Source organism: Phyllobates terribilis, unplaced genomic scaffold (genome assembly GCF_046119375.1).
Source record: "Phyllobates terribilis strain yellow unplaced genomic scaffold, ASM4611937v1 Scaffold_5__5_contigs__length_657084704, whole genome shotgun sequence".
In the NCBI taxonomy this organism is placed as follows: domain Eukaryota; kingdom Metazoa; phylum Chordata; class Amphibia; order Anura; family Dendrobatidae; genus Phyllobates; species Phyllobates terribilis.
Window position 1 is genome coordinate 528,854,643 of NW_027362765.1, and position 18,830 is coordinate 528,873,472.

The following is an 18,830-nucleotide window of genomic DNA, read 5'->3' on the forward strand; positions in this document are numbered from 1 at the left end:
CACACGCACACGCCGCTTAGCCCGGGCGTGTGCATAACAAGCAGTATCAGAGTGACGTGCAGCAACTAAGGAAAAACCTGGAGAACGTGTCCTCAGACCAGCTGAACCTGGAGTCTGAACTGCAGAAAATATACCAGGTTGTGAGGAACTGGCAGCGAGACCTGGAGGGAAGCGACGAGGAGGTTAACCAATGGAAGGAAGTGTTCTACGAATTAGAGGAGGACCGCTCCAAAATCAAGGAGGAGGTTTTTCAATTGGAGATTGACAAAGCAGAGTGTGAAGATGAGTTGTGCGAGGTGAAAGGTCGCTTCTCTCTGGCACAGTTAGAGCTGTCTGCCCTCAAAGAGGTGCTGCAGGATGAAGTTTCTGGGTGTGAACAAAACCTAGAACGACTGCGCGAACAGTTCAATCGGGAGCTGTGTGACTCCAAGAAGGAATATTGTGAACTCATGAGGGAGCTGCAGCAATTCCAGGACCAAGTAAAGCCTCTAATGCAGGAGAAGGAGCGGCTGGTGGACTCTCTGTACCAGCGAGACCGGGAGCTATCCGCCCTGAAAGAGGCAATAAAAGATGAAGTGTCTGGTCACGATCGTGAGGCAGAAAAGAGGCATGAAAAGTTCAATAGGGAACTGCAACAAATCAAGAGAGACTATGAGGATCTCCTCAAGGTTAAAGAAAAACTAGAGGATGATAAGGCTGATGCAGAGCACATGCGCCAAGTGGTTGAGACCACTCTGCAGGACACCCGTGATGAAAATGGTGATTTCCGCAAAAAAGACCCTAGGTCTGGAAGCTCAGGTGAAGGAGCTGCAGACGTTCTGTGATAATCTCCAGAGGGCAGAGACGTGCCTTAAGGAAAGAATCAGCAAGATGGAAGCTGAGCGGAAACAGATGGAGGAGTCTATCGGAGAAGCCACAGACCAGGGCCAGGAGTTGGCCACTGGAGATGGGAGGTATGAAACAGATACCTCCTTGAATAATACGAGCTCGGATGATTCGGTGGTAGTAGGAGCCGAGATCAAGAAGCTCAAGGAGTCGCTACAAGCCCATTGGAAGCAAGAGAAGCTTCAGAGACTGGCTGTCGAGAGCCGAGTGGGCGCATTGGAGACAGAGAGGTCTGAGAGAACTCTATTGTTAAAGGAGCAGCTAAAGCAGGAAGAGTTTCAGAGATGGGATGCTGAGAGGCGAGTAGCCGAGCTAGAGGAAGAAGTTTTCAAGCTCAAAAGTCGCCTGGCAAGGTATCATTCAGTGAATGAGGCCTCCTTGGAGAAGGAAAAGGAAAAACAACTTGCACTCACTCCCTTATACCATGAGAAGGTGGACCTGAGGAGAGCTAAGAGAGTGTTAACCAAAGATAGATATGAAATGGAAGTGGTCAAGACAGAAATTCTTGAGTTTGTAGCTGTGAGTCAGCTCAGGGGAAGCATACAGAGTGAAGAAGCTGAAAGTCAGTTGCCCCTGAAACCTGAGCTAGATGATCTTTTGGGGACCACTGGTGAGACAGAAACATCCCGATACAAATGCCTCATAGATGTACCTGAGGATTTGAGGGAAGAATGCACCAGTGAGTCCGTGCATGAAGAGTTTAAGAAGGCCGTGGGAGCCTGTAAGGTGTACTCGACCTCAGGAGCTAAACAGCTGGTGGTCCTGTCCACGACCGAAGTCACAGCAAAGAGGGTGGCAATCCTAAGTGACATGCACTGGCGATGTATTCGCACGAAGCTGTTTCTCCGGTTGAAGACGGAACAAGCTGTTAGACAACTGGAGCTTATGAGAAAAGCTCACAGTCTGCGAGAAGAGGTCATCCGGGTGCCTTATGTTCTGGTGAGAAAGCTCATTGGGAGAAATGGCCGAGCCATGCAGATGATGGTAAAGAAGTCTGGGGTGGTGAAAGTAAGCAGTCCACGTGATCGTCAGGACTGGATACCAGATGAAGACGGCATGGTGTCATTCTCCGCTGTAGGAGCGGAAGAAAGCCTGGAATATATGCGCATGCTGATAGAGTACCGAGTGACCTACCTGCGAGAGGTAGAACAGTTGAATCTCGCCAGACTGCAAATGGAAAGGCAGCATCGCCTGAGCAGCAAAAGATGGCAGCTGTCTAGAATTTGTGAGACCAGACAGAGAAAGGGCCCCCTAAATAACAGAACAGCTACAGCTGAAGTTAGGGACCTTTCAAGATGTCCTGAGAGTAGTGGGCGTGGGTTCAGAGGTAGAGAGACCTCCAGTAACTCAGGTTTGAGTGGCCCATACAAACGACCCAATAGAGGACGGGACAGTACAGAGTTGAACCGGACCTTAAATACCAGGGCATGTGAGTCACACTGCTGTACGGACCGCTGGGAGCGGGGGAGGCCTGACAAGGTTATGACTGACCGCTGGGAGCGGGGGAGGTCTGACAAGGTGAAGACTGACCGCTGGGAGCGGGGGAGGTCTGACAAGATAACGACCCGGAAATGTGACTTGACGAGGTCAGTGACAATGACGAATGGTAGGTCCCTAAGGAATGGGCTAATATCGATGACTAATGTTCCAGGCGCTGAACAATGCAATTGTCAAGTACATGGTCTCGGTGTGAACTGCGGTTTGTGAGGTAATTGTATATACTATGTGTTCAACCCCACAAGTTTGAACAGAGGGGGGGGATATGTAATGCAGCGGCTTGCTTGGCATTACTGTAATGATCCAGGATGTGTTTTGGGCTGACCATGTACCTTCACCCTTAGGTGACTGGCCACATGACTGTGACATAGCACAGGTCCTGTATGCACAGAATGTCTGATCACATGACTGTGACATCAGCACAGGTCCTGTGGGGTGTACTACAGGATATATAAACCCTGGTAGTCTTGACACAGTGGTGTGTGTGTAAGGCATGAGACCTGTTCCTGTGAGGGAAACCGCTGGAGTATGAGGCCTAGCAAGGCCTATTGAAGCCTGAAAGGCGGAGGCTGGATGTTGGCTGTGTAAGCATACCAGTAGCCTTGGATGGTACGAGGGCTGGAGACCCCCATCTGGGAAGCCGTAAAGCCACAGTGGTGGCAGAATAACCCTGAGGCAGCTAAACCCCGCCAAAGGTAAAAACACTGCGTTATATGGACACTTATGTTGTTGCCTAGCTGAGGGCTGTAACTGGAGCCAAGTGGACGTGTCTGTTGCTGGAAAGGCTCCCGAATGTTACGTGTGCAATATGCCGGTGAGCCACTAAGATGGACTGTGTGATAAGCAGTTATGAAGTGCAAGAAACTGCTGAAGTGTGAAAACTGAAAAACGTGGCTGGCGTGCTTTAATTGACCCGGTGCAGCGAGTATCCCCCAGTATGACGACTAGCGCTGCCTTACAATATACAGTATATATACACACTGCTCAAAAAAATAAAGGGAACACGCAAATAACACATCCTACATCTGAATGAATGAAATATTCTCATTCAATATTTGAACCAATGGAGGCCTGGATTTGGAGTCACCCCCAAAATTAAAGTGTAAAAAACACACTACAGGCTGATCCAACTTTGATGTAATGTCCTTAAAACAAGTCAAAATGAGGCTCAGTATTGTGTGTGGCCTCCACGTGCCTGTATAACCTCCCTACAAAGCCTGGGCATACTCCTGATGAGGTTGTATTGAGTGTGTCTTGATAATTGCCAATAATTTCCATCTATATATTTACACTGCTCAAAAAATAAATGGAACACTTAAACAACAGAATATAACTCCAAGTAAATCAAACTTCTGTGAAATCAAACTGTCCACTTAGGAAGCAACACTGATTGACAATCAATTTCACTTGCTGTTGTGCAAATGGAATAAACAATAGATAGAAATTCTTGGCAATTATCAAGACACCCTCAATAAAGGAGTGGTTCTGCAGGTGGGGACCACAGACCACATCTCAGTACCAATGCTTTCTGGCTGATGTTTTGGTCACTTTTGAAAGTTGGTTGTGCTTTCACACTCGTGGTAGCATGAGACGGACTCTACAACCCACAGAAGTTGCTCAGATAGTGCAGCTCATCCAGGATGGCACATCAATGCGAGCTGTGGCAAGAAGGTTTGCTGTGTCTGTCAGCGTAGTGTCCAGAGGCTGGAGGTGCTACCAGGAGACAGGCCAGTACACCAGGAGATGTGGAGGGGGCCATAGGAGGGCAACAACCCAGCAGCAGGACCGCTACCTCCGCCTTTGTGCAAGGAGGAACAGGAGGAGCACTGCAAAATGATCTCCAGGAGGCCACAAATGTGCATGTGTCTGCACAAACGGTTAGAAACCGACTCCATGAGGGTGGCATGAGGGCCCGACGTCCACAGATGGGGGTTGTGCTCACAGCCCAACACCGTGCAGAACGCTTTGCATTTGCCACAGAACACCAGGATTGGCAAAGTCGCCACTGGCGCCCTGTGCTCTTCACAGATGAAAGCAGGTTCACACTGAGCATTGGTAGCGGATTGGTAGAGCCCAGCCGGCCGCGACCCATATTCTAGAATACCCGATGCGTTAGAATCGGGCCACCATCTAGTATATATATATATATATAGATATATATATATATATCTATATATACAGTTATATGAAAAAGTTTGGGCACCCCTATTAATCTTAAGCTTAATGTTTTATAAAAATTGGTGTTTTTGCAACAGCTATTTCAGTTTGATATATGTAATAACTGTTGGACACAGTAATGTTTCTGCCTTGAAATGAGGTTTATTGTACTAACAGAAAATGTGCAATCTGCATTCAAGCAAAATTTGACAGGTGCATAAGTATGGGCACCCTTATCATTTTCTTGTTTTAAATACTCCTACCTACTTTTTACTGACTTACTAAAGCACTTTTTTTGGTTTTGTAACCTCATTGAGCTTTGAACTTCATAGCCAGGTGTATGCAATCATGAGAAAAGCTACTTAAAGTGGCCACTTGCAAGTTGTTCTCCTGTTTGAATCTCCTCTGAAGAGTGGCATCATGGGCTCCTCAAAACAACTGTCAAATGATCTGAAAACAAAGATTATTCAACATAGTTGTTCAGGGGAAGGATACAAAAAGCTGTCTCAGAGATTTAACCTGTCAGTTTCCACTGTGAGGAACATAGTAAGGAAATGGAAGAACACAGGGACAGTTCTTGTTAAGACCAGAAGTGGCAGGCCAAGAAAAACATCAGAACGGCAGAGAAGAAGAATGGTGAGATCAGTCAAGGACAATCCTCAGACCACCTCCAGAGAGCTGCAGCATCAACTTGCTGCAGATGGTGTCACTGTGCATCGGTCAACTATACAACGCACTTTGCACAAGGAGAAGCTGTATGGGAGTGTGTTGCAAAAGAAGCCGTTTCTGCAAGCACTCCACAAACAGAGTCGGCTGAGGTATGCAAAAGCACATTTGGAGAAGCCACTTTCTTTTTGGAAGAAGGTCCTGAGGACTGATGAAACCAAGATTGAGTTGTTTGGTCATACAAAAAGGCGTTATGCATGGCAGCAAAAAAACACAGCATTCCAAGAAAAACACTTGCTACCCACAGTAAAATTAGGTTGAGGTTCCATCATGCTTTGGGGCTGTGTGGCCAATGCCGGCACCGGGAATCTTGTTAAAGTTGAGGGACGCATGGATTCCACTCAGTATCAGCAGATTCTTGACAATAATGTTCAAGAATCAGTGACAAAGTTGAAGTTACGCAGGGGATGGATCTTTCAGCAAGACAATGATCCTAAACACCGCTCCAAATCTACTCAGGCATTCATGCAGAGGAACAATTACAATGTTCTGGAATGGTCATCCCAGTCCCCAGACCTGAATATCATTGAACATCTGTGGGATCATTTGAAGAGGGCTGTCCATGCTCGGCGACCATCAAACTTAACTGAACTGGAATTGTTTTGTAAAGAGGAATGGTCAAAAATACCTTCATCCAGGATCCAGGAAATCATTAAAAGCTACAGGAAGCGACTAGAGGCTGTTATTTTGCAAAAGGAGGATCTACTAAATATTAATGTAACTTTTCTGGTGAGGTGCCCATACTTATGCACCTGTCAAATTTTGTTTGAATGCAGATTGCACATTTTCTGTTAGTACAATAAACCTCATTTCAAGGCAGAAACATTACTGTGTCCAACAGTTATTACATATATCAAACTGAAATAGCTGTTGCAAAAACACCAATTTTTATAAAACATTAAGCTTAAGATTAAATGGGGTGCCCAAACTTTTTCATATAACTGTATATATATATATATATATATATATATATATATATATACAGTACAGACCAAAAGTTTGGACACACCTTCTCATTGAAAGATTTTTCTGTATTTTCATGACTTTGAAAATTGTACATTCACACTGAAGGCATCAAAACTATGAATTAACACATGTGGAATTATATACTTAACAGAAAAGTGTGAAACAACTGAAAATATGTCTTATATTCTAGGTTCTTCAAAGTAGCCACCTTTTGCTTTGATGACTGCTTTGCACACTCTTGGCATTCTCTTGATGAGCTTCAAGAGGTAGTCACCGGAAATGGTTTTCACTTCACAGGTGTGCCCTGTCAGGTTTAATAAGTGGGATTTCTTGCCTTATAAATGGGGTTGGGACCATCAGTTGTGGTGTGCAGAAGTCAGGTGGATACACAGCTGATAGTCCTACTGAATAGACTGTTAGAATTTGTATTATGGCAAGAAAAAAGCAGCTAAGTAAAGAAAAACGAGTAGCCATCATTACTTTAAGAAATGAAGGTCATTCAGTCCGAAAAATTGGGCAAACTTTGAAAGTGTCCCCAAGTGCAGTTGCAAAAACCATCAAGCGCTACAAAGAAACTGGCTCACATGAGGACCGCCCCAGGAAAGGAAGACCAAGAGTCACCTCTGCTTCTGAGGATAAGTTTATCCGAGTCACCAGCCTCAGAAATCGCAGGTTAACAGCAGCTCAGAGACCAGAGACCAGATCAATGCCACACAGAGTTCTAGCAGCAGACACATCTCTACAACAACTGTTAAGAGGAGACTTTGTGCAGCAGGCCTTCATGGTAAAATAGCTGCTAGGAAACCACTGCTAAGGACAGGCAACAAGCAGAAGAGACTTGTTTGGGCTAAAGAACACAAGGAATGGACATTAGACCAGTGGAAATCTGTGCTTTGGTCTGATGAGTCCAAGTTTGAGATCTTTGGTTCCAACCACCGTGTCTTTGTGCGACGCAGAAAAGGTGAACGGATGGACTCTACATGCCAGGTTCCCACCGTGAAGCATGGAGGAGGAGGTGTGATGGTGTGGGGGTGCTTTGCTGGTGACACTGTTGGGGATTTAAAAAATAGAGAGCAAGGGACATAAAAGGCACCAAACACACAAAATAATTCGGTTAGGTACACAGTATCTTGAAAAATGCATACAAAATGTATTATTGTTCTCAAAAACATTAAACACTACCATAAAAAACATGATAAAAAGAGCATGTAAGACAGACAAGACAAATAGATAAAAAAATAAGACAGCATGCTGCCAGGATAGGGGATAAATATAAAAGTACCAATAATATATGTGCACAGTTAGTTATATATTATTGGTACTTTTATATTTATCCCCTATCCTGGCAGCATGCTGTCTTATTGATTGCTCTATTTAAATCATGCTAAAATTCTTTTACTAGGTGGATTTAGATTATGTACCATAATTATTGATTATTTTGCACAGGTTAATGATTTTCTATTCTGGATTATATTATATTATCTTCTGTAAGGAGGTTTTTTCCTATCTATTTGTCTTGTCTGTCTTACATGCTCTTTTTATCATGTTTTTTATGGTAGTGTTTAATGTTTTTGAGAACAATAATAAATTTTGTATGAATTTTTCAAGATACTGTGTACCTATCTGAATTATTTTGTGTGTTTGGTGCCTTTTATGTCCCTTGCTCTCTCTTTTTTGTTTACTTATATGGGGACGCTGGCACAAACGTGCTTTTTGCCATATTGTGACGATAGGTCAGCCAATCTATTTCTTACTGTTGGGGATTTATTCAAAATTGAAGGCATACTGAACCAGCATGGCTGCCACAACATCTTGCAGCGGCACGCTATTCCATCCGGTTTGCGTTTAGTTGGACCATCACTTATTTTTTAACAGGAGAATGACCTCAAACAAACCTCCAGGCTGTGTAAGGGCTATTTGACCAAGAAGTAGAGTGATGGGGTGCTACGCCAGATGACCTGGCCTCCACAGTCACCAAACCTGAACCCAATCGAGATGGTTTGGGGTGAGCTGGACCGCAGAGTGAATGCAAAAGGACCAACAAGTGCTAAGCATCTCTGGGAACTCCTTCAAGATTGTTGGAAGACCATTTCCGGTGACTACCTCTTGAAGCTCATCAAGAGAATGCCAAGAGTGTGCAAAGCAGTCATCAAAGCAAAAGGTGGCTACTTTGAAGAACCTCGAATATAAGGCTGTGTGCCCACGTAGCATTTTTCAAGCGTATATGCTGCGGAATTTCCGCAGCGTAAACGCTTGAAAAACGCATGTATATCCGCACCCCATGGTCCCCAATGGGATTCCGCAAGTGCTATGCACATGCTGCGGATTTTTCCGCAGCGTTTATGCCGCGTTCAAAAATCCGCAGCATGTCATTTAATTTTGCGTTTCCGCAAGCGGAATTGCCTTTGTCCAATGCATAAAAAACGCAAGGCAATTCCGCATGTGGAAAATGCGCGATAAACGCGTGCGGAATTCCGCATGCGTTTTTCCGGGAGAGGACTTGCATTTATGCAGCAGAAATTTTCTGCTTCATAAATGCAACGTGGGCACATAGCCTAAGACATATTTTCAGTTGTTTTACACTTTTTTGTTAAGTATATAATTCCACATGTATTAATTCATAGTTTTGATGCCTTCAGTGTGAATGTACAATTTTCATAGTCATGAAAATACAGAAAAATCTTTAAATGAGAAGGTGTGTCCAAACTTTTGGTCTGTACTGTATGTATATATGTATACACACAACTGTAGCACTAATTACACAATGGGCTATTAATAAAGTAAGAAGAACATACTGATACTACAGGGTGAAGAAGAGAAGACATGAGGCACGAGAGCCCCTCCTCAGCCCCCCACCCCTCCCCCGGGTCTCCTTGGTCTCCTTGGTCTCCTTGGTCTCCTTGGTCTCGTCCATGCTGACATTACGTTTTCGCCTCATTATCAGACTCGTTCATTGCCGTCTGTACGAGGTTATTTACTGACAGGTGTCTGTGCACGCAGGATCCCGGGCTGCCACTAGGGGCCCCTGTTATGTGCTAGAGCACATTGCCGCTCTAGCCTCCCAGCTCTCATTTCTGTGCTCCGCTCCGGGCCGGGCTGTTGTTTAGGTCGGTGTTTGTTGTTACGCCGCCCGGGGATGGCGGAGGCCGAGGTCGAGATAGCGGCTGCTGAAGTGGTGGCTGAGACTAGGAGGGCCGACGCCGAGGAGGCCGAGCTCCACAGTCCCGGCTGGTGCGAGTCCCAGTTACGTTCATATCAGTTTCTAACCCGGCAGATCCCACGACTGCACCATTCAGATCCCAGGGCGGAAGAACTCATAGATAACGAGGTGAGATGTGGCTGTACCGGTCACGTCAGGCGTCTATAGTGATTACCCATTGATGGGGTGACGGGTGGGCAGCGGCAGGTGTGTGTGTTTGTGTGTGTTTGTGTGTGTTTGTGTGTGTTTGTGTGTGTTTGTGTGTGTTTGTGTGTGTTTGTGTGTGTTTGTGTGTGTTTGTGTGTGTGTGTTTGTGTGTGTGTGTGTGGGGCAGGGGTGGGCAGAGCCAGGTGTGTGTGTGTGTGTGGGGCAGGGGTGGGCAGAGCCAGGTGTGTGTGTGTGTGGGGCAGGGGTGGGCAGAGCCAGGTGTGTGTGTGTGTGTGTGGGGCAGGGGTGGGCAGAGCCAGGTGTGTGGGGCAGGGGTGGGCAGAGCCAGGTGTGTGTGTGTGTGTGTGGGGCAGGGGTGGGCAGAGCCAGGTGTGTGTGTGGGGCAGGGGTGGGCAGAGCCAGGTGTGTGTGTGGGGCAGGGGTGGGCAGAGCCAGGTGTGTGTGTGTGTGGGGCAGGGGTGGGCAGAGCCAGGTGTGTGGGGCAGGGGTGGGCAGAGCCAGGTGTGTGGGGCAGGGGTGGGCAGAGCCAGGTGTGTGGGGCAGGGGTGGGCAGAGCCATGTGTGTGTGTGTGTGTGGGGCAGGAGTGGGCAGAGCCAGGTGTGTGTGTGGGGCAGGGGTAGGCAGAGCCAGGTGTGTGTGTGTGTGGGGCAGGGGTGGGCAGAGCCAGGTGTGTGTGTGTGTGGGGCAGGGGTGGGCAGAGCCAGGTGTGTGTGTGTGTGGGGCAGGGGTGGGCAGAGCCAGGTGTGTGTGTGGGGCAGGGGTGGGCAGAGCCAGGTGTGTGTGTGTGGGGCAGGGGTGGGCAGAGCCAGGTGTGTGTGTGGGGCAGGGGTGGGCAGAGCCAGGTGTGTGTCTGGGGCAGGGGTGGGCAGAGCCAGGTGTGTGTGTGTGGGGCAGGGGTGGGCAGAGCCAGGTGTGTGTGTGTGGGGCAGGGGTGGGCAGAGCCAGGTGTGTGTGTGTGTGTGGGGCAGGGGTGGGCAGAGCCAGGTGTGTGTGTGTGTGTGGGGCAGGGGTGGGCAGAGCCAGGTGTGTGTGTGTGGGGCAGGGGTGGGCAGAGCCAGGTGTGTGTGTGTGTGTGTGGGGCAGGGGTGGGCAGAGCCAGGTGTGTGTGTGTGTGTGTGGGGCAGGGGTGGGCAGAGCCAGGTGTGTGTGTGTGTGTGTGTGTGGGGCAGGGGTGGGCAGAGCCAGGTGTGTGTGTGTGTGGGGCAGGGGTGGGCAGAGCCAGGTGTGTGTGTGTGTGGGGCAGGGGTGGGCAGAGCCAGGTGTGTGGGGCAGGGGTGGGCAGAGCCAGGTGTGTGGGGCAGGGGTGGGCAGAGCCAGGTGTGTGTGTGTGGGGCAGGGGTGGGCAGAGCCAGGTGTGTGTGTGTGTGTGTGTGTGTGTGTGTGTGTGTGGGGCAGGGGTGGGCAGAGCCAGGTGTGTGTGTGGGGCAGGGGTGGGCAGAGCCAGGTGTGTGTGTGTGTGGGGCAGGGGTGGGCAGAGCCAGGTGTGTGTGTGGGGCAGGGGTGGGCAGAGCCAGGTGTGTGTGTGTGTGGGGCAGGGGTGGGCAGAGCCAGGTGTGTGGGGCAGGGGTGGGCAGAGCCAGGTGTGTGGGGCAGGGGTGGGCAGAGCCAGGTGTGTGTGTGTGGGGCAGGGGTGGGCAGAGCCAGGTGTGTGTGTGTGTGTGTGTGTGTGTGTGTGTGTGGGGCAGGGGTGGGCAGAGCCAGGTGTGTGTGTGGGGCAGGGGTGGGCAGAGCCAGGTGTGTGTGTGTGTGGGGCAGGGGTGGGCAGAGCCAGGTGTGTGTGGGGCAGGGGTGGGCAGAGCCAGGTGTGTGTGTGTGTGGGGCAGGGGTGGGCAGAGCCAGGTGTGTGTGTGTGTGGGGCAGGGGTGGGCAGAGCCAGGTGTGTGTGTGTGGGGCAGGGGTGGGCAGAGCCAGGTGTGTGTGTGGGGCAGGGGTGGGCAGAGCCAGGTGTGTGTGTGGGGCAGGGGTGGGCAGAGCCAGGTGTGTGTGTGTGTGTGGGGCAGGGGTGGGCAGAGCCAGGTGTGTGTGTGTGTGTGGGGCAGGGGTGGGCAGAGCCAGGTGTGTGTGTGTGTGTGGGGCAGGGGTGGGCAGAGCCAGGTGTGTGTGTGTGTGTGGGGCAGGGGTGGGCAGAGCCAGGTGTGTGTGTGTGTGTGTGTGTGTGTGGGGCAGGGGTGGGCAGAGCCAGGTGTGTGTGTGTGTGTGTGGGGCAGGGGTGGGCAGAGCCAGGTGTGTGTGTGTGTGGGGCAGGGGTGGGCAGAGCCAGGTGTGTGTGTGTGGGGCAGGGGTGGGCAGAGCCAGGTGTGTGTGTATGTGTGGGGCAGGGGTGGGCAGAGCCAGGTGTGTGTGTGTGTGTGTGGGGCAGGGGTGGGCAGAGCCAGGTGTGTGTGTGTGTGTGTGTGGGGCAGGGGTGGGCAGAGCCAGGTGTGTGTGTGTGTGTGTGTGGGGGGCAGGGGTGGGCAGAGCCAGGTGTGTGTGTGTGTGGGGGGGGCAGGGGTGGGCAGAGCCAGGTGTGTGTGTGTGGGGGGGGGGGGCAGGGGTGGGCAGAGCCAGGTGTGTGTGGGGCAGGGGTGGGCAGAGCCAGGTGTGTGTGTGTGGGGCAGGGGTGGGCAGAGCCAGGTGTGTGTGTGTGGGGCAGGGGTGGGCAGAGCCAGGTGTGTATGTGGGGCAGGGGTGGGCAGAGCCAGGTGTGTGTGTAGGGCAGGGGTGGGCAGAGCCAGGTGTGTGTGGGGCAGGGGTGGGCAGAGCCAGGTGTGTGTGTGGGGCCGGGGTGGGCAGAGCCATGTGTGTGTGTGTGGCAGGGGTGCTCAGCGCCAGGTGTGTGTGTGCGTGTGCGTGGGGCAGGGGTGCGTAGCGCCAGGTGTGCGTGTGTGTGGGGCAGGGGTGCGCAGCGCCTGTGGTGTGTGGGGGGCAGGGGTGCGCAGCGCCAGGTGTGTGTGTGTGTGTGGGGCAGGGGTGCGCAGCGCCTGGTGCTTGTGTGTGGCAGGGGTGGGCTGAGCCAGGTGTGTGTGTGTGTGTGTGTGTGTGGGGGGGGGGGGGGGGAGGGGGGGTGGGCAGAGCCAGGTTTGTGTGTGTGTGTGGCAGGGGTGCGCAGAGCCAGGTGTGTGTGTGTGGGGCAGGGGTGCATGTGTGTGTGGGGCAGGGGTGGGCAGAGCCAGGTGTGTGTGTGTGTGTGGGGCAGGGGTGGGCAGAGCCAGGTGTGTGTGTGTGGGGCAGGGGTGGGCAGAGCCAGGTGTGTGTGTGTGGGGCTGGGGTGGGCAGAGCCAGGTTTGTGTGTGTGTGTGGCAGGGGTGCGCAGAGCCAGGTGTGTGTGTGTGGGGCAGGGGTGCATGTGTGTGTGGCAGGGGTGGGCAGAGCCAGGTGTGTGTGTGTGGGGCAGGGGTGGGCAGAGCCAGGTGTGTGTGTGTGTGTGGGGCAGGGGTGGGCAGAGCCAGGTGTGTGTGTGTGGGGCAGGGGTGGGCAGAGCCAGGTGTGTGTGTGTGGGGCTGGGGTGGGCAGAGCCAGGTGTGTGTGTGTGTGTGTGTGTGTGTGTGTGTGTGTGGGGCAGGGGTGGGCAGAGCCAGGTGTGTGTGTGTGGGGCAGGGGTGGGCAGAGCCAGGTGTGTGTGGGGCAGGGGTGGGCAGAGCCAGGTGTGTGTGTGTGGGGGGGGCAGGGGTGGGCAGAGCCAGGTGTGTGTGTGTGTGTGGGGGGGGGGCAGGGGTGGGCAGAGCCAGGTGTGTGTGTGTGGGGGGCAGGGGTGGGCAGAGCCAGGTGTGTGTGTGTGTGTGTGTGGGGCAGGGGTGGGCAGAGCCAGGTGTGTGTGTGGGGCAGGGGTGGGCAGAGCCAGGTTTGTGTGTGTGTGGGGCAGGGGTGGGCAGAGCCAGGTTTGTGTGTGTGTGGGGCAGGGGTGGGCAGAGCCAGGTTTGTGTGTGTGGCAGGGGTGGGCAGAGCCAGGTTTGTGTGTGTGTGTGTGGCAGGGGTGCGCAGAGCCAGGTGTGTGTGTGTGGGGCAGGGGTGGGCAGAGCCAGGTGTGTGTGTGTGGCAGGGGTGGGCAGAGCCAGGTGTGTGTGTGTGTGGCAGGGGTGGGCAGAGCCAGGTGTGTGTGTGTGTGGGGCAGGGGTGGGCAGAGCCAGGTGTGTGTGTGTGGGGCAGGGGTGGGCAGAGCCAGGAGTGTGTGTGTGGGGCAGGGGTGGGCAGAGCCAGGTGTGTGTGTGTGGGGCAGGGGTGGGCAGAGCCAGGTGTGTGTGTGTGGGGCAGGGGTGGGCAGAGCCAGGTGTGTGTGTGTGTGTGTGTGTGTGGGGCAGGGGTGGGCAGAGCCAGGTGTGTGTGTGTGTGGGGCAGGGGTGGGCAGAGCCAGGTGTGTGTGTGTGTGTGGGGGGGGCAGGGGTGGGCAGAGCCAGGTGTGTGTGTGTGGGGGGGGGGCAGGGGTGGGCAGAGCCAGGTGTGTGTGTGTGGGGGGGGGCAGGGGTGGGCAGAGCCAGGTGTGTGTGTGTGTGTGTGGGGGGGGGCAGGGGTGGGCAGAGCCGTGTGTGTGGGGGGGGCAGGGGTGGGCAGAGCCAGGTGTGTGTGTGGGGCAGGGGTGGGCAGAGCCAGGTGTGTGTGTGTGTGGGGCAGGGGTGGGCAGAGCCAGGTGTGTGTGTGTGGGGCAGGGGTGGGCAGAGCCAGGTGTGTGTGTGTGTGTGTGTGGGGCAGGGGTGGGCAGAGCCAGGTGTGTGTGGGGGGGGGGGGGCAGGGGTGGGCAGAGCCAGGTGTGTGTGTGTGTGTGTGTGTGTGGGGCAGGGGTGGGCAGAGCCAGGTTTGTGTGTGTGTGTGGGGCAGGGGTGGGCAGAGCCAGGTGTGTGTGTGTGGGGCAGGGGTGGGCAGAGCCAGGTGTGTGTGTGTGTGTGGGGCAGGGGTGGGCAGAGCCAGGTGTGTGTGTGTGTGTGGGGCAGGGGTGGGCAGAGCCAGGTGTGTGTGTGTGTGTGGGGCAGGGGTGGGCAGAGCCAGGTGTGTGTGTGTGGGGCAGGGGTGGGCAGAGCCAGGTGTGTGTGTGGGGCAGGGGTGGGCAGAGCCAGGTGTGTGTGTGTGGGGCAGGGGTGGGCAGAGCCAGGTGTGTGTGTGTGGGGCAGGGGTGGGCAGAGCCAGGTGTGTGTGTGTGGGGCAGGGGTGGGCAGAGCCAGGTGTGTGTGTGGGGCAGGTGTGCGCAGCGCCAGGTGTGTGTGTGTGTGGGGCAGGTGTGCGCAGCGCCAGGTGTGTGTGTGTGTGTGCGCGTGTGTGTGGGGCAGGGGTGCGCAGCGCCAGGTGTGTGTGTGTGGGGCAGGGGTGCGCAGTGCCAGGGGTGTGTGTGGGGCAGGGGTGCGCAGCGCCTGGTGCGTGTGTGTGGCAGGGGTGGGCTGAGCCAGGTGTGTGTGTGTGTGTGTGTTTGTGTGTGTGTGGGGCAGGGGTGGGCAGAGCCAGGTGTGTGTGTGTGTGTGTGTGGGGCAGGGGTGGGCAGAGCCAGGTGTGTGTGTGTGGGGCAGGGGTGGGCAGAGCCAGATGTGTGTGTGTGTGGGGCAGGGGTGGGCAGAGCCAGGTGTGTGTGTGTGGGGCAGGGGTGGGCAGAGCCAGGTGTGTGTGTGTGTGTGTGTGGGGCAGGGGTGGGCAGAGCCAGGTGTGTGTGTGTGGGGCAGGGGTGCGCAGCGCCAGGTGTGTGTGTGTGTGGGGCAGGGGTGCGCAGCGCCTGTGGTGTGTGTGGGGCAGGGGTGCGCAGCGCCAGGGGTGTGTGTGGGGCAGGGGTGCGCATCGCCTGGTTCGTGTGTGTGGCAGGGGTGGGCTGAGCCAGGTGTGTGTGTGGGGGGGGGGGGCAGGGGTGGGCAGAGCCAGGTGTGTGTGTGGGGGGGGCAGGGGTGGGCAGAGCCAGGTGTGTGTGTGTGGGGCAGGGGTGGGCAGAGCCAGGTGTGTGTGTGTGGGGAAGGGGTGGGTAGAGCCAGGTGTGTGTGTGTGGGGCAGGGGTGGGCAGAGCCAGTTTGTGTGTGTGTGTGTGGCAGGGGTGCGCAGAGCCAGGTGTGTGTGTGTGGGGCAGGGGTGGGCAGAGCCAGGTGTGTGTGTGTGGCAGGGGTGGGCAGAGCCAGGTGTGTGTGTGTGTGTGTGGGGCAGGGGTGGGCAGAGCCAGGTGTGTGTGTGTGGGGCAGGGGTGGGCAGAGCCAGGTGTGTGTGTGTGGGGCAGGGGTGGGCAGAGCCAGGTGTGTGTGTGGGGCAGGGGTGGGCAGAGCCAGGTGTGTGTCTGGGGCAGGGGTGGGCAGAGCCAGGTGTGTGTGTGTGTGTGGGGCAGGGGTGGGCAGAGCCAGGTGTGTGTGTGTGTGTGGGGCAGGGGTGGGCAGAGCCAGGTGTGTGTGTGTGTGTGGGGCAGGGGTGGGCAGAGCCAGGTGTGTGTGTGTGTGTGGGGCAGGGGTGGACAGAGCCAGGTGTGTGTGTGTGTGTGGGGCAGGGGTGGGCAGAGCCAGGTGTGTGTGTGTGGGGCAGGGGTGGGCAGAGCCAGGTGTGTGTGTGTGGGGCTGGGGTGGGCAGAGCCAGGTGTGTGTGTGTGTGTGTGGGGCAGGGGTGGGCAGAGCCAGGTGTGTGTGTGTGGGGCAGGGGTGGGCAGAGCCAGGTGTGTGTGGGGCAGGGGTGGGCAGAGCCAGGTGTGTGTGTGTGGGGGGGGGCAGGGGTGGGCAGAGCCAGGTGTGTGTGTGTGTGTGTGTGTGGGGGGGGCAGGGGTGGGCAGAGCCAGGTGTGTGTGTGTGTGGGGGGGGCAGGGGTGGGCAGAGCCAGGTGTGTGTGTGTGGGGGGCAGGGGTGGGCAGAGCCAGGTGTGTGTGTGGGGCAGGGGTGGGCAGAGCCAGGTGTGTGTGTGGGGCAGGGGTGGGCAGAGCCAGGTTTGTGTGTGTGTGGGGCAGGGGTGGGCAGAGCCAGGTTTGTGTGTGTGTGGGGCAGGGGTGGGCAGAGCCAGGTTTGTGTGTGTGGGGCAGGGGTGGGCAGAGCCAGGTTTGTGTGGGGCAGGGGTGGGCAGAGCCAGGTGTGTGTGTGTGGGGGGCAGGGGTGGGCAGAGCCAGGTGTGTGTGTGTGTGTGGGGCAGGGGTGGGCAGAGCCAGGTGTGTGTGTGGGGCAGGGGTGGGCAGAGCCAGGTTTGTGTGTGTGTGGGGCAGGGGTGGGCAGAGCCAGGTTTGTGTGTGTGGCAGGGGTGGGCAGAGCCAGGTTTGTGTGTGTGTGTGTGGCAGGGGTGCGCAGAGCCAGGTGTGTGTGGGGCAGGGGTGGGCAGAGCCAGGTGTGTGTGGGGCAGGGGTGGGCAGAGTCAGGTGTGTGTGTGTGGGGCAGGGGTGGGCAGAGCCAGGTGTGTGTGTGTGGGGCAGGGGTGGGCAGAGCCAGGTGTGTGTGTGGGGCAGGGGTGGGCAGAGCCAGGTGTGTGTGTAGGGCAGGGGTGGGCAGAGCCAGGTGTGTGTGGGGCAGGGGTGGGCAGAGCCAGGTGTGTGTGTGGGGCCGGGGTGGGCAGAGCCATGTGTGTGTGTGTGGCAGGGGTGCTCAGCGCCAGGTGTGTGTGTGCGTGGGGCAGGGGTGCGCAGCGCCAGGTGTGCGTGTGTGTGGGGCAGGGGTGCGCAGCGCCTGTGGTGTGTGGGGGGCAGGGGTGCGCAGCGCCAGGTGTGTGTGTGTGTGTGGGGCAGGGGTGCGCAGCGCCTGGTGCTTGTGTGTGGCAGGGGTGGGCTGAGCCAGGTGTGTGTGTGTGTGTGTGTGTGTGTGTGTGTGTGTGTGGGGGGGGGGGGGAGGGGGGGTGGGCAGAGCCAGGTTTGTGTGTGTGTGTGGCAGGGGTGCGCAGAGCCAGGTGTGTGTGTGTGGGGCAGGGGTGCATGTGTGTGTGGCAGGGGTGGGCAGAGCCAGGTGTGTGTGTGTGTGTGGGGCAGGGGTGGGCAGAGCCAGGTGTGTGTGTGTGGGGCAGGGGTGGGCAGAGCCAGGTGTGTGTGTGTGGGGCTGGGGTGGGCAGAGCCAGGTGTGTGTGTGTGTGTGTGTGTGTGTGTGGGGCAGGGGTGGGCAGAGCCAGGTGTGTGTGTGTGTGGGGCAGGGGTGGGCAGAGCCAGGTGTGTGTGGGGCAGGGGTGGGCAGAGCCAGGTGTGTGTGTGTGGGGGGGGCAGGGGTGGGCAGAGCCAGGTGTGTGTGTGTGTGTGTGTGTGTGTGTGGGGGGGGCAGGGGTGGGCAGAGCCAGGTGTGTGTGTGTGGGGGGCAGGGGTGGGCAGAGCCAGGTGTGTGTGTGTGTGGGGGGCAGGGGTGGGCAGAGCCAGGTGTGTGTGTGTGTGTGGGGGGCAGGGGTGGGCAGAGCCAGGTGTGTGTGTGTGTGTGGGGCAGGGGTGGGCAGAGCCAGGTGTGTGTGTGGGGCAGGGGTGGGCAGAGCCAGGTTTGTGTGTGTGTGGGGCAGGGGTGGGCAGAGCCAGGTTTGTGTGTGTGTGGGGCAGGGGTGGGCAGAACCAGGTTTGTGTGTGTGGCAGGGGTGGGCAGAGCCAGGTTTGTGTGTGTGTGTGTGTGGCAGGGGTGCGCAGAGCCAGGTGTGTGTGTGTGGGGCAGGGGTGGGCAGAGCCAGGTGTGTGTGTGTGGCAGGGGTGGGCAGAGCCAGGTGTGTGTGTGTGTGGCAGGGGTGGGCAGAGCCAGGTGTGTGTGTGTGTGGGGCAGGGGTGGGCAGAGCCAGGTGTGTGTGTGTGTGTGGGGCAGGGGTGGGCAGAGCCAGGAGTGTGTGTGTGGGGCAGGGGTGGGCAGAGCCAGGTGTGTGTGTGTGGGGCAGGGGTGGGCAGAGCCAGGTGTGTGTGTGTGGGGCAGGGGTGGGCAGAGCCAGGTGTGTGTGTGTGTGTGTGGGGCAGGGGTGGGCAGAGCCAGGTGTGTGTGTGTGTGGGGCAGGGGTGGGCAGAGCCAGGTGTGTGTGTGTGTGTGTGGGGGGGGCAGGGGTGGGCAGAGCCAGGTGTGTGTGTGTGGGGGGGGGGCAGGGGTGGGCAGAGCCAGGTGTGTGTGTGTGGGGGGGGGCAGGGGTGGGCAGAGCCAGGTGTGTGTGTGTGTGTGTGTGGGGGGGGGCAGGGGTGGGCAGAGCCGTGTGTGTGGGGGGGCAGGGGTGGGCAGAGCCAGGTGTGTGTGTGTGTGGGGGGGCAGGGGTGGGCAGAGCCAGGTGTGTGTGTGTGGGGCAGGGGTGGGCAGAGCCAGGTGTGTGTGTGTGTGGGGCAGGGGTGGGCAGAGCCAGGTGTGTGTGTGTGTGTGTGTGTGTGTGGGGCAGGGGTGGGCAGAGCCAGGT

General features: G+C 56.1%; 1 protein-coding gene across 1 annotated transcript in view; it reads left to right on the forward strand.

The window, feature by feature from the left end:
• The first annotated feature begins 9,246 nt into the window (after window positions 1-9,246).
• HIF1AN (hypoxia inducible factor 1 subunit alpha inhibitor) overlaps window positions 9,247-18,830 on the forward strand; it is a 53,149-nt gene continuing 43,565 nt past the window's right edge. The window contains exon 1 of the mRNA XM_073685752.1: window positions 9,247-9,559. Coding sequence (XP_073541853.1) covers window positions 9,368-9,559 — 192 coding nt within the window. The 5' untranslated portion in view covers window positions 9,247-9,367. The remainder of the gene's footprint in view (window positions 9,560-18,830) is intronic.